General features: G+C 63.9%; 2 protein-coding genes across 2 annotated transcripts; one reads left to right on the top strand and one right to left on the bottom strand.

The window, feature by feature from the left end:
* Positions 1-99: 99 nt before the first annotated feature.
* Positions 100-7,477, bottom strand: SDHC (succinate dehydrogenase complex subunit C). The gene is made up of 6 exons (XM_056137804.1): positions 7,421-7,477; positions 2,655-2,711; positions 2,365-2,466; positions 1,088-1,149; positions 831-994; positions 100-582 (listed from the first exon to the last, which is right to left on the bottom strand). Exons 1-6 carry the CDS (start codon positions 7,438-7,440, stop codon positions 478-480), a joined length of 510 nt encoding a protein of 169 aa, XP_055993779.1. The 5' UTR covers positions 7,441-7,477; the 3' UTR covers positions 100-477.
* A 2,443-nt stretch (positions 7,478-9,920) lies between these two features.
* MPZ (myelin protein zero) lies at positions 9,921-14,917 on the top strand. The gene is made up of 6 exons (XM_056137802.1): positions 9,921-10,029; positions 13,443-13,609; positions 13,770-13,983; positions 14,108-14,243; positions 14,395-14,452; positions 14,593-14,917. Exons 1-6 carry the CDS (start codon positions 9,963-9,965, stop codon positions 14,689-14,691), a joined length of 741 nt encoding a protein of 246 aa, XP_055993777.1. The 5' UTR covers positions 9,921-9,962; the 3' UTR covers positions 14,692-14,917.
* Positions 14,918-21,536: the final 6,619 nt, after the last annotated feature.

The raw sequence follows: 21,536 nt of genomic DNA, 5'->3' as shown, positions 1-21,536 counted from the left end.
AGCCAGTGCGAGGTGTCGGGTCAGTGCTGGGGTGTCCATCCGCCTGCATGCCCCAGGCCCCCGCGGCCACCCTGCCCGTCCTTCCTCCACACCCAACACTCCAAGACAAATTAGTATTTTAATTCGGCTATCGAGAAGGCGTCATGTGACGTGGATTAGCAAGGAGGCTCATTTTTTTCAAGCGGAAGAAGAATCTGGAATAGTCGGTGATAGATAGTGTTCTGCGTCTTCCTCTGCCCAACAAGCAACCTGCCCGGCCCCCGGCGCCCAGTCCCGTTGGGGTCCCCCTGCGGCTCTTGTGTGCACGCGATGGGGGCGGCGGACCCAGGCTCAAACCCCAGGCCCCACGCCTGCTCCAGCGTTGCCGTCACCCGCTGTCCGGGGAAGGACGGAACCGGCGGCCGGGACGAAGGCGAGAGACAAGCGGGGGCTGTGGGGCGGGGAGGGGGCCTGCGGGGTCCCGGGGGACACAGCCCCTCACAGGGCCGCCAGCCCCGCGGAGGTGAGCACGGTGAGGACCAGCACGGCCACTCCGGACTGGTAGAGCTGCGGGATCTTCAGACCCTTCCCCAGGTCCCACATCTGCAAAGGAAGGACACAGGCCCTTGGTCCTCGGGCCGAGGACCCCCGCGCCCCTCCTCCCCGTCGTGTCCAGGGAAGCAGGGCCAGCGACAGGTCCAGGCGGGGAGGGGACGCCTCCGCCCACCAGCCCCGCCGTAGGCATGCAGGCACGTGGGAGGGAGCTTACCGGGTGATGCACGCGTGCACGCACACACACATGCACACACACACGCACACATAGGCACACACGCACGCGGGAGCACACTCACCAGGTGCCTGACGCCGTTCCAGGTGTGGTACATGAGCGGGAAGGCCAGGGCGAACTTGGCGCTGTGGATCAGGGCCGGGCCCAGGTACAGGGATCTGACCAGCTCCAGGTGGGACTCGAAGCTCCCGGGGACCACCAGGGCCGAGAGGCCGAACAGCGAGACGCCTGCGGGGACGAGCGGGTCGGTCAGCGCGCGGGCCAGGCGGTGGGGTCTGCGCATGCGCTCACGCGGATCGGCCCACGCGCGCTCGCTCGTACCTGCGCTCAGGGCCACGCCGGTGCCGCGGTGACAGATGGACATCATCATGGGCAAGGACCAGCTGCAGGGACACAGAGAGTGAGGGGGCAGGGACCTCACGTGCCCATCTGGGGGCCGCCCCCAGCCCATCCCCAGCCCTGCTGGCCTTGCGGGGGGCGGCCGGAAGGGTCCCAGGGGACCGACAACGAGGCAGGTAGAGGCAGAGGCGGCGGGAGGGGCGGGCGCAGCGCAGGGGCCCACTCGGGGCAGCGGCAAAGGGCAGCGCACAAAGGCGGCATTGGAGAAGGCGCTGAGGCCGGCACATGCCGGGAGCACAAAGGGGCCTTCAGAGGCCGCGGGGCAGGACGCAGGCCCAGCACGGCGACCAGGCGTCGGCCCCAGGGGCGGGCACGCGGGGACGAGGGGACAGGCTCCCCGGGGAGAGGGATGCGGCCAGCGGCGCCCACGTCCAGCTCTGGTCACCCGGGACTCCACACCGAGCCCCTCCCCCCACCCCAATCCAGAGAATGGGGGTCCTGCAGGGGCCTGCGAGCCCAGAGAGACGCCCCACCGGGAGGTGGGAGTGGGCCCCCGAGCGTCCGCCCATACTCAGGGGGCAAAGGGGACCCGGGGGGCCATGCACACTGAGGAGGCCGGCCCTCAGACAGACCCGATGGTGGCCTGCAAGTGAAGGGGCCACTCAGTGGACAGTTGGCAGATGGACATCAACAACTCCCCATCTCGCCGTGCACAGGACAGCAGGGAACGGACCCAACACGAGGACCCCTGGGCAGGGTCACTATCCTGGGCGCCGGCCCGCTAGGCAGGACAGGGCCCCCGACAGCCCCAATGCCCGGGCCACCTGCCGAGGACAGCCCCTGCCCCAGCCCGGCATCCTGGGAAGGCGGGAGATGCGGCCGGCGCGTGGCAGGCCCTCGGCCGTCAGAACCATCCCTGGAATCCGGCCGCCAAACAATGGGCAGCCCGTGGCATGTGTGGGGGCCGCTGGCAGGAAGCCAAGCCGGGGCCCAGGCCAGGGCTGCAGCAGCGGAGGGGCCAGGGCTGCCCCCCGCGGGGACACAGAGGCACCAAGCACGCGTGCCTGGACACGCAGCATCCCAGGCCCCGCCGGCCGGCAGGAGACCACCCGTCTCGGAGGTCACTCCTGGTGGTGACCGGGGGACCAAGCACCATCCTTCCTGCCCCAGCGTGGGACAGGGGGACAGAGGGACAGGGGGACAGGGGGACAGAGGGACAGGGGGACAGGGGGACAGAGGGACGGGGCTCTCGGGCCTACCTGTAGATGGTGATGTGGGGGGACAGCGGCCGGTTGGAGCCCGTGTTCTTCCGCCAGAAACGCTCCATCTCCTCCTTGGCCGTGGTGCCCAGGGCCGCCGCACTAGAGGGCGTGCAGGGGGGTTGGAGGGTGAGGGGCGCGTCCGAGGGGAGATGGGGAGGCAGGCTTGCGGGATGAGCGTTCCCATGGCCCCCACCCCAGGGGTCCCCATCCAGGGTCTCAAACACCACCGTTTCCCCCACCGGGCGCCCAGGACCCTCGTGTCCCCCGCCAGCAGGACGGACACTCACTTTTGGACGCAGAGCCGGGGCCCCACGTGGGCTCGCAGGCAGTGGTGGCCAACGTGCCTGCAAGACAGAGCAAGGGGGTTGGGGGGTCCGTTCCCGGCCGACCACCACCGAATTCGGCATCGCCTGCGTGCGGGCAAGACTCGGTTCCGTGTTTCGACGGAGGAAGGGTGGACTGACCGAGCTAGTCGCCGCGACGCTGAGAAGCCAAAAGTCACGCCCAACGGGGGCGGGGGAGGGCTCGAACCCACGACCCTGAGAGTAAGCGTCTCCCGCTCGATCAACTGAGCAAGCCGGGTGCGTGATTTCTGCATTTCTAGGTAGGGCCTCTGAGGAGGTTCTCTCCAGAGTTGCAGGTCTGGGGCAGGCCGGCCTGGATTCAACCCCAGCACCACACGCGGTGGCCTGAGCAGAGCCGGGAGGGATCCCCGAGGACAGCCGGGAGTGGCCCAATGCCCCCACCCCAAACGCAACACGGCAAGAGGTTCCCAAGGCCCCGAACACACAGTGCTGGGACCTAACTCCACCAGGAGGTCGGAGTCACGGGCAGCCCAGCACTCTGGGCATCAGGGGACCCAGGATACCCCAGCAGTGGGAGTTAGGGGACGGTCCTCTCTCCTTTGCTGGGGCCCCCCAGGGAAGCAGCAGAGCCCCCCACCTCCTCGCCCTGGAGACAAGAGGTGAACAGAGGGTGCCCGCCCCCGGCCGGCGTGGGAAGGGGCATTCCTGCCCGAGGTGGGCTGGAATTTAAGCGGCTCAGCCGGCCCCTATTGTTCCCGGACAAAGCCGGGCGCTCACTGCACAGCCCGGACGCCGCCACCCAGCCGGCCGGGCCTGGTCACCAGCAGGGCCGGCCCCCCGCTACGGTCACAGGCTCCTGCGTCCCCCCCCCCCCAGAGCAACCAGTCCTTGCACGGCTCCGGGACACGAGTTTCCAGGCCACACCCGGCGACGCTCGGGGGTCACTCCTGACCCTGCACGCCGGGCACTGCTTGTAGGTACTGGGAACGGAGCAGTCCCACCGTGCCTCTGGGCTCCCGATTCCCTCCACGCTGGAGACTGGCCAGTTCTGAGGTGCTTCTGTTCAGTTCTGCCTTTGGGCCACACCTGGCTGTGCCCAGGGGTCGCTCCTGGCTCTTCGCCCAGTGGTCACTCCTGGTGAGGCTCAGATGTAAGGGGCACTGAGGAGTGCCCGGCTGAGCCCTCTCCTCTGTACTAAGCCCCCTTCTGCTCCGGCTTGATCCTGGTTCTGCACTCAGGGTCCCTCCTGGGGGCTGCAGGAGGTCAAACCCAGCGAGCCCCGCGCACGGCAGGTGCCCTGCCCACTGGGCTGCAGACCAGCGTTTCCATTCAGGACTGGGCAGAAAGGCCCCAGAGAGAGCTGGAGGGGCCCCGGGTTCGATCCCCGAATGGAGGGGGGGAGCGTCCGAGACAGCCCCCGACGTATGGGTGGGTGTCGGGAGAACACCACGGGAAAACGGACCAGGGCGCGTTCTCTGAAGAGCCGCGTCCCGCAGAGGAAATAAGGCACCCAGGTCCCCTGCACCAGCCACAGCCTCGCCAACGCCTGCCCCCCTCCAAGGGCCCTTACCCACTCCCCACCGCCACCACCCACAGCGTCAGGGACCTCAGCCCCCAGCCACATTGACACTCACCTCCAATGGCCAATACCCCTCGGGGTGGCCGTCCCCGGCTGCCCACAGTTACTGGTTCCGTGGCAGGATCCTGACCCCGTCTCCCCACTAAGGGCCTGAACCAGGCATGTCCCGACCAGGGCCGTGGGGGACACGGCATCGAGTGGGGCTAGGGAGACCACACCAGGCGGGCCCGACTGGTAGGCTGGAGGGGGGGTGGGGTCATGGCAGCTCTGCCCCAGCCCTGGGGGGCCTCAGACACCCCGGGGTGGGGACCCAGAGCTGCGCATGCTTCTCAGACCAAGGTGACATTCACCTCTGGAGTCTGCCTCGAGGAATGGGCAGCTGTTCTCAGCTCTGGGCCCATCTCCACCTCGGCTTTGGCAGGTCACACTGGGCCAGCAAGGCGGTCCCGGGGGGACCCGAGGCCCTGGGCAGCTGGCACAAAGCCGTGCACAAACCCCAGAGCCTGGGGACTCTGACCTCGAACCACCTCTGTGAGACACGTGCGAGAGGGGACCCCCAGGTCCCTCTCCTGCAGGCCACACGGTTACGATTCTTAGCCCCGACCGTGGATCCAATGCCCAGGACCTTCCGAGACAAACAGAATCCGTGAGGCCACCGGGACCATGTTCCCGTGACGCTGGGACTTCTTGGATGGTCCTTTCCCAAAGTGCAGTGGCCACGCTGCTAGTGGCTAGTCCCTCCGCTGAGCTGGACTTCAATGGACAGGGACACTTTCTAAAATTCCTTCTTTTGGGCTGGAGCGATAGCACAGCGGGGAGGGCGTTTGCCTTGCACGCGGCCGACCCGGGTTCGATTCCCAGCATCCCATATGGTCCCCCGAGCACCGCCAGGGGCAATTCCTGAGTGCAGAGCCAGGAATAACCCCTGAGCATCGCTGGGTGTGACCCAAAAAGCAAAAAAATAAAAATATAAAAAATAAATTAAATTCCTTCTTTTGGGCCAGAGCGACAGCACAGCGGGGAGGGCGTTTGCCTTGCACAGGGCCAACCTGGGTCCGATCCCCGGCATCCCACAGGGTCCCCCGAGCACTGCCAGGAGCCACTCCTGAGCGCAGAGCCAGGAGGAACCCCTGAGCATCGCTGGGTTGACCCAGAAAAAATAAACTGGCAAATAAAATTCCCTGCTTTCAGCGGGTCAAGACAACAATGCAGCCGGCAGGGCGCCTGCCTTGCATGTGGCTCGCCCAATTATTATCCCTAGCACCCCACTGGTCCCTGTCTGATTCGGTGATTCCCGAGAGCCCAGAGCCAAGCCTAAGAGCGCAGTGCACCGCCCAGGGTCACCAACCAATGGGGGGAAAAGGAAGTTCTTGCGAGAACTTTGCACTTTGCCACTAATGCAGAAGGCGGCCGCTTCATCCAACCTTGGCCCCCGGGAGTCGCCCTGAGCCCAGAGTCCAGTCCGTGTGGACACGCCCATCCCCCCACCCCAACCCCCCGTTTCTAAACACTGATGGGAAATAAAGCGTCTGGGAGGAAGGGAAGGATTCCAAGGGACCTGCACGGAGCGCCCCAACCCGCAATCTGCAATACAGCAGCAAGGCTTCTGCAAGAATCCAGAGGCATTCCGTTATTTTTTTGGGGGGGTGGCCTGGCACAGGGACAGGGGCCGCTGGAGGCCCAGCAGCAGCACGGGGCAAAGCTAAACAGAGCAGTCTCTATTTCTGCAACCCCGAGCTGAGAGGCTTGCGGGGCGGGCGGGGGAGCCCAGGGGACAGGGATGGGCGCAGCAACCAGCAGCCCCAGGTTCAATTTTCCATAACAAAGAGATGCCAAAAATAGGGCCCGGCAGGAAACGCAGCCAGCGCTGGGTGACGTCCAGGCTCCCGGTTCCACTCAGCGGCCTCGGCTGCAGAGCTCACGACTGGGGGGATTGGAGGGAAGCGGGGTGCAGGGGGGAGCGAGGGGAGAGCCCAGGCTCCACCCCCAGGCCCAAGCCCCGCCCAGAATAGGCCCCGCCCCCAGGCCCAATCCAAGCCCGGAGCCCGGCCCTGGCCCCGCCCCGAACACAAGCCAAACCCGACCCCCAGCAAAAGCTCCGCCCCCAGGCTCAAGCCCCGCCCCCAGGTCCAATCCACACCCGGAGCCCTGTCCAAGCCCCACCTTGAGTCCATCCAGGCCCCATCCCCAGGTCCAATCCATGCCCCGAGCCCTGTCCTGACCCCGCCCCCAGGTCCAATCCATGCCCCGGGCCCGGCCTTGGCCCCGCCCCGAACACAGGCCAAAACCCACCCCCGGCAAAAGCTCCGCCCCCATACTCAAGCCCCACCCCCCGGCCCAATCCATGCCCCGGGCTCGGTCTTGGCCCCGCCCCCAATACACAAGCCCCGCCCCGAACACAGGCCAAAACCCACCCCCGGCAAAAGCTCCGCCCCCATACTCAGGCCCCGCCCCCAGGTCCAATCCATGCCCCGGGCCCGATCTTAGCCCCGCCCCCAGATCCAAGCCCCGCCCCAAACACAGGCCAAAACCCACCCCCGGCAAAAACTCCGCCCCCGTGCTCAGGCCCCGCCCCCAGGTCCCATCCCCACCCGGAGCCCCGTCCAAGCCCCCACCTTGAGTCCGTCCTGGCCCCGCCCCCAGGTCCAATCCATGCCCCGAGCCCGGTCCTGGCCCCGCCCCCAAGACACAAGCCCCGCCCCAAAGAAAGACCAAACCCCACCCCCGGCAAAAGCTCCGCCCCCATACTCAGGCCCCGCCCCCAGGTCCAATCCCCACCCGGAGCCCTGTACAAGCCCCACCTTGAGTCCGTCCAGGCCCCGCCCCCAGGTCCAATCCATGCCCCGAGCCCTGTCCTGGCCCCGCCCCCAAGACACAAGCCCCGCCCCAAAGAAAGACCAAACCCCATCCCCGGCAAACGCTCCGCCCCCAGGATCAGGCCCCGCCCCCAAGGCCCGGCCCCACCCCCTGCGGCCCGTTAGTGCCGCGGCCCGGCCCAACCCCCCTCACACCCAGGAGGACCCCGAAACTGGGGTCCCAGACAGCAAGTCCGCTGTCCTCGGCGCGGCCCCGAGCGCCCCCCCGCATCGCCCGGGCGCGGGGCACAGGCCGCCGACGCGACGCGGCGGGGCGGCCGCGGGCCCCGACCCCAGCCCCGCGCTAAAGTCACCTCAGCAGGAGCGCAGCCATCTTGGGGTCCGGCCGGGCGGAAGTGACGTCGGCGCCCCGCCTCCTCCAGGGCGGGCGGTCCGTCACGTGACCGCGCGCGGCCCTTTAAAAGGTCTCCGCCCGCCGGCTGCTTCTGCACTGCTCCTGCTCCTTTTGCGTTGCTCCTGTCTCTCTGCGTGGCCCTTTTCTCGCGTCCTCCGGGGCAGCTGCGCCTCTGGGCACCCTGGGTCCCTCTACCGTGTCAGTCCAGTGTGTCTTGAGAAATGCCAGACCCTGCACCCCCGACGGCCGACGCCCCCCTCGCCGGGAGATGAGGCAGGAGCCCCCCTGGGAACGGGCGCGCTGGGCTCCTTATAACACGGGATAACACGACCGAAGCCCCCAGTGGAGACTAGGCTGCAGGAGCAGGGCCCCCCGGCCCATGAGCCCCCGTGACTAACCCCCCAAGCCCACCCCCACGCCCCCCAGCCCGGGCTCGGGCCCCAGCGGGAGCTGGACGCCCACCAGCCAAAGACAAGGTCCCTTGTTCTTTATGCATGGCCGTGGGTGTCACCCACAGCCCCAAGAAGCCGCAGTGGGCGTGGGGAGTTCGCTTTGATTTATGGATATGTATATTTATACACACAGCTTTCAGGACCCTAAGCACAGTGCTCAACTGCACTTCGGATTTATGGGAGGAAAAAGGCACGTGAAGAAGGGACTACTGGAAAGAGGGCAAAAGTTTCCCAGCCTGTCTTGGGGGGGAAGGGGGGAGTTTGGTGAAGGCGACACTCAGAACAGCCCCCCTCTTCCACATTAAAATGCATTCCGTTGCATTAATATTCAGATCTTATTTCTATTTAGATCTCCTGCGCTTCTTTCGGGATTTATAAATAGCACAGTTTCACTTATTCCTGCATCAAATGAAAACACTACTTTGCATTTCTATCATGCATGACAAAGAAAGCGCTTCTTGGCGCTGACTTTGGAATTAGGAAGGCATCCTCCCTGCCCTCGCAGCCAGCCCGACCCTCTCTTCCAGGGAGAGAGAGAGAGAGAGAGAGAGAGAGAGAGAGAGAGAGAGAGAGAAAGGGTTTTGCAACGTGGCTCCCTGCTCAGCTCCAAGAAGCTCAGCCAAGCAAGGTCGAGAATGGGTCGTAAACCAAACCCAACTTTTCTCTAGAGAAGAGTTAAATCATCGGAGAATTGGATGAAAATGCAACATTGAGGGGCCCAAGTGACAGCACGGCGGGGAGGGTCTTTGACTTGCACGTGGCCAGTTGGAGTTCGATCCCCAGCATCCCATATAGTCCCCGGAGCACTGCCGAGAGAGTGATTCCTGAGTGCAGAGGCAGGAGGAAGTCCTGAGCATCGCTGGGCGTGATGCCTGCTCCCTCCCCAAAAAATAACAGTAAAGTACAACAGTTGAGGTCAGAGAGATAGTTTGTTGGTCTTTGTCCTCCGATCACTCTGCCTCCCGGACTAGGTCCTAACCCTGAGCTCAAGGAGCTGCATTTTCTCCTTTCTCTGTCCACTCCATGCTGGGCATGTAGTTGGCACATGAGACAGTGCTCCTGGGCGCTGCCCCAAACCCACAGAGTCCACCTGTGGGAGCTGGGTATTGGGTATACCTGGATACGGAGAAAAAAATGGGAAACTTCTCACTTGACTTTTTTTTTTTGCTTTTTTGTCACACCCGGCGATGCTCAGGGGTTACTCCTGGCTCATGCACCCAGGAATTACTCCTGGCGGTGCTCAGGGGACCATATGGGATGCTGGGAATCGAACCCGGGTCGGCCGCGTGCAAGGCAAACGCCCTACCCGCTGTGCTATCTCTCCAGCCTCTCGCCTGAGTTTTTGGAAGGTACAGCTGGTGGTGTTCAGAGGCTTCCCCTGGCTCTGCGTTCAGGGTCACCCCCAATGGTGCTCAGGGGACTGTGTGCACCAGAGACCAAGCCCCCCCCCTCAATGAGGCACCCACTGAGCTCTCTCTGGTGGAGGAAAGCACCCATCTGGGAGGCTCAGCCACGAAGTAGGGAGATGGGAAAATGCCCCCCACTTCCCCGCCAGGCATCCCAGCTGGCCTGGGACGGGGCCTGGGCTAGTCTCAGCCTCAAGGGCTCCCCAAATCTAGGGGGAGGCCTGTAGCTGGCTCCTGGGGTCCCGGGGGCCCTGGGGAGGAGGCTTGTCCGTGGCCAGACCCCCACCCCGTTCCAGGTTTCCCCCCTCTCTCCCCTCAGAAGTGGGCCTGTGTTCCTTTTTCTGTCCTCTCCCTCGCTGTCCCCCAACATTCCAGCCCCTGGGCAGGGGGAGGTTGGCGCACACAAAGCCGTCTGTGTTGGGGTGGTATGTGCCCCCGCCGGCCCTCCCCGCTGGGCACAATGCCCCCCTGCCCCCCGCCACCTCTCAACCAACCGCACATACCAGCAGGCAATTGGCTCCTGGCTGAGGCCAGCCCCCTCGGGCCGCGGGCCCCGGGGATTTAAGCGGGTTCCAGGACACCCCACTCAGCTCCAGGCCCCCCACTCTCCCAGCCCACCGCTGCTCCAGCCCTGCCCCCCACCATGGCTCCCGGGGCCCCGGCGTCCGCTCCCAGCCCCGTCCTGGCTGTCCTGGTCTTCTGCTGTCTGGGTGAGTCGGGCTCAGGGGTGCCCCTCTCGGCGGCCACCTGCCCACTTGGAGGGGGACAGCTGCAGGAGTCAGGCCCCGCTGAAAGCCGAGAACATGCCAGGGTCATGCCAGCGAGGGGGGTGAAGGCACAGGGCCCTGTGGCCGCTCCCTCTGCATCGCCCCCCAGCGCTGCCCACCTCGGCAGCCCCCAAGAGAACAGCTAGGGGGCTGGAGCCATAGCACGGCAGGGAGGGCGTTTGCCTTGCACGTGGCCGACCCGGGTTCGATTCCCAGCATCCCATGTGGTCCCCTGAGCACCGCCAGGAGTCATTCCTGAGTGCAGTGGCCCAAAAAAGCAAAAGAAGAAGAAAAAAAAAGAGGGATGCAAGGAAGGAATCCCAGGAAGGGGTCCCAACTCTTTTTTATTTTGGGGGGGTCACACCCAGTGAGGCTCAGAGGTTCCTCCTGGCTCTGCACTCAGGAATTACTACTCCTGGCAGTGCTTGGGGGGACCATATGGGATGCCGGGGATCGAACCCACGTTGGCCGCGTGCAAGGCAAACGCCCTACTCGCTATGCTATTGCTCTGGCCCCAAGGGTCCCAACTCTGGCATCCCTCTGAGCCCCATTCCCGGGACGGGGCGGGGTGGGGTGGCTCTCAGCATCTTGGAACCAGGTCATCATCTTCCTTCTTTGTCCAGGGGGAGGGTTGCTTTTGTTTGAGGGGCCACACCCAGCAGTGCTCAGGGCTGACTCCTGGCTCTGAATTCAGCGAATCACTCCTGGCAGGGCTCAGGGGGCCACCCGGGCTGCCGGGGATGGAACTTGGGTTGGCCGCGTGCAAGACAAGTGCCCTTCTGGCTGGACTCTGGCTGCGGCCCCTCATCTTCCTTCTTAGAGGGGTCCCTTCCTTCCCTGGGGGGCCCCGGGAGGGGGGCTAGGGCGCAGATCAGAGCAGGGTTTAAGGAGCATCTCCTTCCCAAGATCCCCTGGAGACCCCCGTGATGCAGCAGTGTCAAAAGGGGGTACTTTGGGGACATGCACTTCTGTCATCAGCAGCTGATCCCTAAATGAAGATTCTAGACCCCTCTAGACAGCAGAGTGGGGGGAAAGGAGGTCGGGGGGTTGTAGACTCAGGGAAATGGGGCCAGGAGACTGCAGGGGTGGAAGGAGCAGAGGGCTGAGGGCTATGAGGAGGAAGCAGGGGACAGCGGCCGCTCCAGCCTTCTGGGGAGCACTTGGGGCCCCCAGGAATGTGAGGGGGCCCCAGGCTGCAGTGGGGCGGGGGGGGCGGGGGGCATGAGCTCGACAATAGATCTCTGTTTGCCCTCCCCATCCTGTGAACAATGGGGTCACAGTCACCCCCACGCAGCCTCCCTGGAATGGCCTCAGTGTGGGTGAGTGGGGGGTGGCATCGGGCCAGAGCAGGGAGCCCCCTGGCTTGGGGGCCTGCCCGGCCCCTCAGTGACCCCCTCCTGGCCCCCAGGCCAGGGCCGGCTTGCTGGTGGTGAGTGGGGGCACAGCAGGGCAGCTGGACAGGAAAGGCAGTATGGGGAAAGGAAATGTGGCCACTGGTCGTTTTCCTGTCCTACAAGAAGCCTGAGTTTGTCACATGGGACCAGGAGATGAGATTGCTGCTTAGAATCTTCTGGAAGGCCTCCACACACACACACACACACACACACACACACACACACACACACACCACCTGGTGGGGTGCTCCAGGCTTACTCCTTGCTTTATGCTTAGGGATCACTTCCAGGTTGTTTTGTTTTGTTTTGCTTTTTTTTGGGTCACACCCGGCAATGCACAGGGGTGACTCCTGGCTTTGCACTCAGGAATTACTCCTGGCAGTGCTCAGGGGACCCTATGGGATGCCGGGGATCGAACCCTGATCAGCCGCGTGCAAGGCAAACGCCCTCCCCGCTGTGCTATCGCTCCGGCCCCCTCCCCACCCTGGGGATCACTTCTGACAGGGCTCAGGGGCCATTTAGGGTGCCAGGATTCAAACCCGGGTCGGCTGGCCATATGCAAGGGAAGCAACTTCCTGCTATACTGTTTGCCCTGCCGGCCCCATTTCTATTCTTATTTAAGCCAGGAGAGTACAAGATAAAACTGGAGAGGGGGCCAGAGCCATAGCACAGCAGGGAGGGCATTTGCCTTGCATGCGGCCAATCCAGGTTTCCGGGTTCGATCCCTGGCATCCCAGAGGGTCCCCTGAGCACCACCAGGAGTGATTCCTGAGTGCAGAGCCAAAAGTGAGTCCTGAGCATTGCCAGATGTGACACCCCCCCCCAAAAAAAAATCCTGGAGAAATTCAGCAGGCTGGGTGCAGGCTTTGCTTGCGGGGACCATATCGTCCCCGTTAGCACTGCTGGGAGGGACCCCTAGGCACCAAGCCAGGAGCAGCTTCTGGGCAATGCTAGGTGTGTCCGGAAAACAAAAAGGAAGGGAAAATATAGCACTGTTTGTTTTTCTTTTTTTGTTTGGGGCCACACCTGACAGTGCTCAGGGGTAACTCCTAGCTCTGCTCTCAGACATCCCTGGTGGTGCTCAGGGGACCCTATGGGATGCCGGGAACCAACCCCAGGTCAGTCACGTGCAAGGGAAGCGCCTTACCCACTGTGCTCCTTCCTGTCCCTCGTGTTTTAAGAAACCAAAACTGGAGCGATAGCACAGCGGGGAGGGCGTTTGCCTTGCACGCGGCCGACCTGGGTTCGATTCCCAGCATCCCATAGGGTCCCCCCCGAGCACCGCCAGGAGTGATTCCTGAGTGCAGAGCCGGGAATAAGCCCTGAGCATCTCCGGGTGTGACCCAAAAAGCAAAATAAAATAAAATAACTGCAAAGGGAAGCTCTCTGCTCTTCTAAGCAAACACTTAGTCTCCTTTACCCGAGTGTCACTTGGCAAAGCTTTGACATGAAGCTAAAGGCGGGGTCGTACCTGGGAGGGGGTGAGCAAGAATCCAGGGGCCAGGAGGGGAGAACACTTGCTTTACACGCGACCACTCCATTTTGTCCCCCTGCCAGGAGTGACTCCAAAGTGCAGAGCCAGGAGTCAGCCCTGAGCATCACCAGCGATGGTTCGAGGCGGGAGGAGTTTTGGGGGAGACACTCAAAGGGGTGAAGGCTATTTTGCATGGGGGACTCCGCAGGGTCCCCTGGACACTGCCCAGCCCTGCCTGGAGTACGGTGTAACCAGTGAAGGAACAAAGGTTCCTGGAGGAGTCTCCCTGCCCCTGGGTCGCGGGGACATTTGCAGGAAACTGTGGTTCCTTCAGTCTGGAAGTGAGTCCAGACAAGGGAACCAGGGCTGGGGGGGACTCCTGACTCTGGGCAGGGTCACCGGTGTCGCTGTCCCTCTGGCGGTGGCCCTGACCTGTGTGGCACTCCTCTCTCTCCTCTCCCTCCCTCCCTCCCTCCCTCCCTTCGCAGCCCTGAGCCCGGCTGGAGCCATTGTGGTGTACACGGACCGAGTGGTGTACGGGGCTGTGGGCTCCCGGGTGACCCTGCACTGCTCCTTCTGGTCCAGCGAGTGGGTGTCCGACGACATCTCTTTCACCTGGCGCTACCAGCCCGAGGGCGGCCGGGATGCCATCTCGGTGAGTGGTGGCGGCTGATGGCGGGGCAGGTCCCCAAAACGAGTCCCTGGTGACGCTTTCTGAGCTGGGCTGGACCTGGGCTGGCCACAGAGGGGTCCTGTGGTGGTCCCACCCGCACCCCCACGCCCGCCCTCGGTCCCTCTGTTCCCCCCCGTTCTAGATCTTCCACTATGCCAAGGGCCAGCCGTACATCGACGAGGTGGGCGCCTTCAAGGAGCGCATCCAGTGGGTGGGCGACCCCCGCTGGAAGGATGGCTCCATCATCATCCACAACCTGGACTACAGCGACAACGGCACCTTCACCTGCGACGTCAAGAACCCGCCCGACATCGTGGGCAAGACCTCCCAGGTCAAACTCTACGTCTTTGAAAAAGGTGCCAGGGCGCAGGGGCGCACGCGGGATGCGCGCGCGCGCGCGCGGGGCGCGGGAGAGGGGACAGCGGGGGGCTGCGGGGGGTCCATCCCGCGTCCCCGCGCTCACGCCCATCTCCCCCCTAGTGCCCACGAGGTACGGGGTGGTGCTGGGCGCCGTGATCGGGGGCGTCCTGGGGTTGGTGCTGCTCCTCTTGCTGCTCTATTACCTGGTGCGTTACTGCTGGCTGCGCAGACAGGCGGCGCTGCAGAGGCGCCTCAGGTAGGCGCCCCGGGGACCCCCAGACCCGGCCCCTCGCTCCCATCCCGGCTGGGGGGCCCGAGGGAGCGGTCCCGGCACCCTCAAACCCCGCTCCTGGGTGCGCGCGCCTTGGAGAACTGTGTCCACCGCGAGCCTCTCCCCCATCCCGCAGTGCCATGGAGAAGGGTCGGCTGCACAAATCCTCCAAGGACTCCAAGCGTGGCCGGCAGGTGGGCGGACTGGGGGCGAGGCCAGGGGCGGGCTAGGGGGGCGGGAGGGGGCCAGGGGCGGACCCTGGGCGCGGGGCGCGGGGCGCGCGCCGGCCAGGCAGTTCCCCTGCGCGGGGGACCCTCACTGTCCACTCCCGCAGACGCCGGTCCTCTATGCCATGCTGGACCACAGCAGAAGCTCCAAGGGCAGCGACAAGAAGTCCAGGGGCCTGGGGGACTCGCGCAAGGACAAGAAATAGCGGTTATGGGGCCGGGCCGGGGCGCGGGGCGCGGCCAAGCCCGCCCGGGGCGCGCGGGTGGTGGTCATCGAGCTGGAACTCCGCAAGGATGAGCCGGACGCCGCGCTGCGACCGGCCGTCAAGTCGCCCAGCAGGACGAGCCTCAAGAACGCCCTGAAGAACATGATGGGGCGGGACTCGGCCTCGTGAGCGCCCCAGCCCTGCCCGAGGGACGCCCCGTCCTGTCCTGTCCTGTCCTGTCCTGCCCCCCTTCGAGGTGCTTCCTCCCCCTGCCCGCCCCTCCCTCCCCGCGGCCAGGCCCCCCACCCCAAGGACTGCGTGTTTGGTGCCTGTCCCTCCAGGACCAAAGAAAGGGACCTTGAGACACCCCCTCCCCAGCCCACCTCCCTGCTGGCTCCCCGGTCAGCCCGCCCCCCGCCTAACACCCGGTGGCCCAGAGCTGCTTTCTTTAGGGGTCCTTTAGGTGGACTCCGTCCCATGACTGAGCACCCATGACGTCATGCCGCCCCCGACCCCCAGCCGGCCCAGCAGAGCACCCTCGCCCCACCCTCAGCTGCACCCTTTGGAGCACTGTCCTGGGACTCAAGGTCACGGGGAAGGAGAGAGAGATGGGGGTCCTGACAGCCGGCGGCTGAGGAGGGGGCGCGGGTCTCGGGCAGGGGCGCCAGGAGCCTTTGGGTTTTTCTAGATTCTGTATATTTCTTCCCCAATCCCTGAATGTTTAATAAACACTGACATTTGCAGAAGTTCCTGGCTCACGGCTGGTTTCCTGGGGAAAATCCCCAGCCTGGCCCCGCCTCGGTCCGGGTCCGGGTGGGAGGAAGCTGGGGGTTTGGGAGGTTTCTGGGAAAGGGAGCCTGGAGGGTCCCTGGGTGCCGGCATCCACCCTGGGTTCTGGCCCAGCACAGCGAAGGTGCCTCGGGGAACCTGTGCCCCGTGCTCAGGGCAGCCGAGGTCTGGGGAGGGCGTGTGTGTGTGTGTGTGTGTGTGTGTCTCCATGGGACTCAACAGCCAACAACAGGAGAAAGCGTGTGTGTGTCTCCATGGGACTCAATAGTCAACATCAGGAAGTGTGTGTGTGAGTATGTGTGTGTGTGTGTATCTCCATGGGACTCAACAGCCAACAACAGAAGGTGTGTGTGTGTCTCCATGGGACTCAACAGCCAACATCAGGAGGTGTGTGTGTGTGTGTGTGTGTGTGTCTCCATGGGACTCAACAGCCAACATCAGGAGGTGTGTGTGTGTATGTGTGTGTGTGTGTGTGTCTCCATGGGACTCAACAGCCAACAACAGAAGAAGGTGTGTGTGTGTCTCCATGGGAGTCAACAGCCAACATCAGGAGGTGTGTGTGTGTATGTGTGTGTGTGTGTCTCCATGAGACTCAACAGCCAACAACAGGAGGTGTGTGTGTCTCCATGGGACTCAACAGCCAACATCAGGAGTTGTGTGTGTGTATGTGTGTGTGTGTGTCTCCATGGGACTCAACAGCCAACATCAGGAGGTGTGTGTGTGTGTGTGTGTGTGTGTCTCCATGGGACTCAACAGCCAACATCAGGAGGTGTGTGTGTGTATGTGTGTGTGTGTGTGTGTGTCTCCATGGGACTCAACAGCCAACAACAGAAGAAGGTGTGTGTGTGTCTCCATGGGAGTCAACAGCCAACATCAGGAGGTGTGTGTGTGTATGTGTGTGTGTGTCTCCATGGGACTCAACAGCCAACATCAGGAGTTGTGTGTGTGTATGTGTGTGTGTGTGTCTCCATGGGACTCAACAGCCAACATCAGGAGGTGTGTGTGTGTGTGTGTCTCCATGGGAGTCAACAGCCAACATCAGGAGGTGTGTGTGTGTATGTGTGTGTGTGTGTCTCCATGGGACTCAACAGCCAACATCAGGAGTTGTGTGTGTGTATGTGTGTGTGTGTGTCTCCATGGGACTCAACAGCCAACATCAGGAGGTGTGTGTGTGTATGTGTGTGTGTGTCTCCATGGGACCCAACAGCCAACATCAGGAGGTGTGTGTGTGTATGTGTGTGTGTGTGTCTCCATGGGACTCAACAGCCAACATCCAGGAGAAGGTGCGTGTGTGTGTGTGTGTACACATGTGACTCAACAGAAGGTGTGTGTGTGTGTCCATGGGACTCAACAGCCAACATCAGGAGAAGGGGGGTGTGTGAGTGAGTGTGTGTGTGTGTCTCTCCACGGGACTCAACAGCCAACCCCGGCGAGCATGTGTGCGCGACACAGGAGCAGAGGCACCCGAGGGGCGGGTCACACCAGACGGCTTTTATTCTCAGCATCACGACATGCGCTGGTCCCTCCGCGCGCGGCTACTCCGCTCTGCCCTGCAGTGGGGGGGGCGGGGGGAGGGGCGGCTGCGGCTACAGCCCCGCGTGCGTGCATGGCCTCGAGGGGTGGGTGGGGGGAAGAGAGGTCGGTCGCAGGCAGGTCGGCGGCACCCCGAGAACCCCCCTCACGAGCTGAGTCTTCGAGCCCCCTCCCCTGTCCCCGCCGGGGCCCATTTCCCTCTGCTCGTGGCCGCGTGTCCCTCCCCAGGGACCGACTCTGCCCCTTCCTGGGACTCACCTACTGGCATGCACTAGTGTGAAAGCTGTAGGGATTTCGGGGGGGGGGGCCCCCAGAGAGTCGCGGCTCAAGGGAGGGGGGGTGGGGTGAGAGCCCGGGTGCTTGTGGGCGTGTCCCTGGGCCCCTGGCTTGATCCTGGTGCCACTGGACCCAATGACCCCAGACTGCCGGACACGGAGCCGACCGGCCTGACTGGCCCCAATTCCGTCGGTCTTGACCCCAGGGAGAACATTTCTGGAGAAGAGTCACGCGGCCCCCCCAGCCCCCCTTCCCTCCTCCTCCTTAGGCCATCTGTGGTCTGGGGGAGGCAGGGGCGGGTCCCAGCTGGGAGAAACCGTTCCCTCCCCACCTGGCCCGGGTTCTGCTGCGGAGGGAGAAGGCAGGAGGCGCAGGGATGGGGGGTGCGGCCGGGCCCCTAGGAGCTGGGCTCCTTTTTCCTCTGCTGGAAGCGCCGGAACTTGCCCTGGATGGCCAAAGCCGCCTTCTCGGTCTCGGGGGCCGTGAGGTCGATGTCGATCTCCTCCTCCTCCTCCTTCTTGCTGCCTCCGGCCTTCCCTGCAGACCAGAGTGCCCAGAGGTGACCGGAAATGCCCCTTCTTTGCTTCCTCTTGGGGGTATTCCCGAGCAAGCTTCCTGGGGTCAACACTAATGATATTTCTTTTTCTTTTTGGGTCACACCCAGCGATGCTCAGGGGTTCCTCCTGGCTCTGCACGCAGGAATCACTCCTGGCGGTGCTCGGGGGACCCTATGGGATGCTGGGAATCGAACCCGGGTCGGCCGTGTGCAAGGCAAACGGCCCTACCCACTGTGCTATTGCTCCAGCCCCAACACTAATGATATTTGGGCCAACCGAGGCAGACGGTTCCATGTCCAGCAGTTTTGGGCCATCTGGGCCCAGTGGAGCCAGGACCATGCCCACATGCACCCCAGACCCCACCTTGGGGCGTCCACCCAGTGCCCCTCAAGCCCCCTGCCCGATACTCACCCTTCTCCTCTGGGCCGGGGGCCTGGTTGGTAGCCGGGGCTGTCTTGGTGCTGAGCTGGAAGAGAGAGTCCGGGTGAGACGCTCGTGGGCACAGTAGCTCCCTCTTGGGTGCCTGGTTTCTAGAACTTTCCGCAAAGCGGGCGAGGTCAGGGGGACCAGCACACACCAGGGCAGGAGGCCAAGCAGGCCACAGGGGCCCCAAGGTCACACGCATCTATGGTTGCTCAGGGTCATGGCTACGGAGGTCATAGGAGCCCAAGGTCACTCAAGGTCATGGCCACCCCACCAAGGTCAGGCAAGGTGCGGAATGTGAGGAGAGGTCAGTGACAGGCCCTAAGCTAGGAGCGGTGCTGACCTCCTGGCCTGACCCCTGAGCTGGGGTGTTTTTCAGACACTCCCCTGCATGGGCACTGGACACCCCCCTTTTTTTTCTTTTTGGGTCTCACCTGGCGACGCACAGGGGTTCCTCCTGGCTCTGCACTCAGGAATCACTCCTGGCAGTGTTCGGGGGACCCTATGGGATGCTGGGAATCGAACCCGGATCGGCCGCGTGCCGGGCAAACGCCCTCCCCACTGTGCTGTCGCTCCAACCCTCTGGGCCCCAGTTTTGACAATCTCCCCGACACGCCTCCCTCAACACCCTCTGGCAGGGGAACCTGAGTCCGGACAGGTCACCCCTTCACCTCTGACCTCTGACCCTGGCTCCCGGCTTCACTGGGCTGGAAGAGGCAGCTCACACAGTGACCACCTCCCGCCCCCCAGTTCCCAAAATAGCTGTTCCCTAGCTGCTGCGTATTTCTTTCCTTTTCTTTTTTTTCTTGCTTTTTGCGTCACACCCAGCGATGCTCAGGGCTGACTCCCGGCTCTGCACTCAGGGATCCCTCCTGGCGGTGCTCGGGGGACCCTATGGGATGCTGGGAATCGAACCCGGGTCGGCGCATGCCAGGCAAATGCCCTCCCCACTGTACCCAGGTGGAGCTGTTTGGGGTGCTCAGAAGAGGCGGACGCCGGGGGGCTGCAGGCTCTTGAGTCCCCCTCTTCACAGAACAACCCCCCACGCCAGCCCAGGAGGCAGGGGCGGGCCTCGGAGCTCCATGTCAGTCCCTGCCCTGCAGGGTGGGGGGTGAACCCCGAATTGGACCTCCGTGTCCCCACCACGCAGCAGCCTGTCCCCAAAGGCCGCTGCCTTCCTGGCCAGCCTGCAAGGCCCCCAGGGACCCCGTGCCAGGTTCCACTGACGCCAGCGCCCTCGAGAGGGTATGACTTGTTTCCTTTGTGGTCCTCTGGGGGCCGCGGCTCCCGGGGCAGTGGGGCAGCCAGCATCCTGGGCCTGTGAGTGCAGGGGGAGGGGCACGGCGGCCCCCCAGCCTCCCGGGGCAAGTCACACACACACACACACACACACACACACACACACACAGAGACACACACACACACACACACACACAGAGGAGAGGTTGCAGTGTCTTGCAAGGATTCTCTGCCCCAATCCCGGAGCTCACAGTGGGGAAGGGGTTTGGGGGACCAGAGACAGGACAGGCTGGGAGGGCGCCTGCCTGCAGGCAGCAGACCCGGGTTCGATTCCCAGCATTCGGTCTGGTCCTATTTAGGCCCCCTGAGCACCGCCAGGAGGGTATTACAGCAGGCAGAGCCGGGAGGAAGCCCGGAGCACCGCTGGGAATGGCCCCCACACCCGAAGGAAAAATAAATAAACTTAGAAAAAAATGAGAGAGAGAGAGAGAGAGAGAGAGAGAGGAGGGAGGGAGGGAGGAGGGAGGGAGGGAAGGAGGGAGATGGAGAGAGGGAGGGAGAGAGAGAAAAAAAGAGAAAGGGAGAGGCTGGAGTGATAGCACAGCGGGGAGGGGGCTTGCCTTCCACGTGGCCGACCCGGGTTCGATTCCCAGCATCCCATAGGGCCCCCCGAGCACCGCCAGGAGTGATTCCTGATAGCAGAGCCAGGAGGAACCCCTGAGCATCACCGGGTGGGACCCAAAAAGAAAAAAAAGAGAGAGAGAAAGGGAAAGAGAGAAGGAGAGAGAGAGAGGGAGGGAGGGAGGGAGGGGGAGGGGCATTCAAGGGAGAACAAGGACTTGAAGGCAGCCCCCACCCCTCAAATTCTTTCTCAAAGATGAGGCTCTGGGGTCGCAGCATCTGAACTAAGATGTTTGCCTGGCACGTGGCTGACCCGGGTCCCATCCCACCATCCCACCGGGCCCCCCAACCCACCGGGGAGAATCCCTGAGCATGGCCCCAGGGGGACGCCCTGGGCACTGCCTGGCCCGGGCCCAGGAAACAAACAAAATGCCAACACTGGATCAGTCCTGCCCCCGCGGGCAGCCCCTCTGCACCCCAAGCCCCCGGGCTGGCTGCTGGGGGGCCCCCCTACTTCTCTCTGTCTTTCCTCCAAGCCGTTACCACAGCAACTGCCAGAGGAGGGGCTGGGGGTCCCCGCAGCTGTCGGGAGCCAATAGGGAATCTGTGCTGACCCGGGTGGCCTCACCCCTACCCGCCCCCCCCCACCCACTCTCTGCGTGTACCACAGTTCAGCTCACGGAACCTGGGGGGGTCCCCTGGCTGGGCCCCTCATGTCAGAGAAAACAAAAGGACCCTCAGGGCTGCAGAGACCCTGAGTCAGGCAGCCTGGGAGGAGGGGCAGGTCACTGCTGGGGCGTCCACTGGCCCTAGCTGGACTCCAGGTGGCTTGGGGCGTCTCTGTGCCCTCAAGGTCACGCTCAAGGGCAGAGCAGAGCTGGGGGTGTCCCCCCTGGACAGCTCAGAGTGGGCATCCCCTGGGCAGCACTGGGGTGCCCACGCCCTTCCTCTCCCTTCCTAGACCCTCACCCCAAGTCCCAGAAGGGCAGGACGCGGCCAGCTCTGTCCTGCAGCTTGTCCCAGTGACTCAAGGCACCCCCCCCCCAGCTACCCAGAGTGGCTATTTGTGGCACCTTCAGGCTGCCAGGATGAGGGGGGAGACCCGCCCCCGGGGGCAGGGGGAGGGAGGGAGGAGGAGGAGGGAGGTCCGTCTCTCCTGCCTTATCCCCATCATCTGCCCACCCAGGGCGCCAGGGTTCCAAAATAAACCATTGGGTGCCCCCAGCCTGCAGGCCTGCTCAGCCGCACCCCGCGTGGGCAGGCGAGAGCCGGCAGCGTGGGGGCGCAGTGAAGGGTAGCCCTGGGGGGTCCCCAGGGGGGGTTCCAGGCCGTGAGGGGGCAGTAGAGCCAGGGAGGGGCCAGAGAGCCCAGTAGCCCCAGGGTGCTGGACGACCTGCGATGTCTTCC

The sequence above is a fragment of the Sorex fumeus genome, unplaced genomic scaffold (genome assembly GCF_029834395.1).
Source record: "Sorex fumeus unplaced genomic scaffold, SorFum_2.1 ptg000127l, whole genome shotgun sequence".
NCBI lineage: Eukaryota > Metazoa > Chordata > Mammalia > Eulipotyphla > Soricidae > Sorex > Sorex fumeus.
This window is presented reverse-complemented; position numbering and strand designations above follow the sequence as displayed.

What these genes read in the sequence shown, in the direction of transcription:
- SDHC (XM_056137804.1), bottom strand. Translation starts at nt 7,440, where the DNA reads ATGGCTGCGCTCCTGCTGAG. An exon ending in CCCCACATCACCATCTACAG is followed by an intron (nt 1,150 to 2,364) that starts GTAGGCCCGAGA and finishes GTGTCCCTGCAG; the next exon opens with CTGGTCCTTGCCCATGATGA. An exon ending in GGAACGGCGTCAGGCACCTG is followed by an intron (nt 583 to 830) that starts GTGAGTGTGCTC and finishes CTTCCTTTGCAG; the next exon opens with ATGTGGGACCTGGGGAAGGG.
- MPZ (XM_056137802.1), top strand. Translation starts at nt 9,963, where the DNA reads ATGGCTCCCGGGGCCCCGGCGTCCGCTCCCAGCCCCGTCCTGGCTGTC. An exon ending in ACTCTACGTCTTTGAAAAAG is followed by an intron (nt 13,984 to 14,107) that starts GTGCCAGGGCGC and finishes TCTCCCCCCTAG; the next exon opens with TGCCCACGAGGTACGGGGTG. An exon ending in ACTCCAAGCGTGGCCGGCAG is followed by an intron (nt 14,453 to 14,592) that starts GTGGGCGGACTG and finishes CCACTCCCGCAG; the next exon opens with ACGCCGGTCCTCTATGCCAT.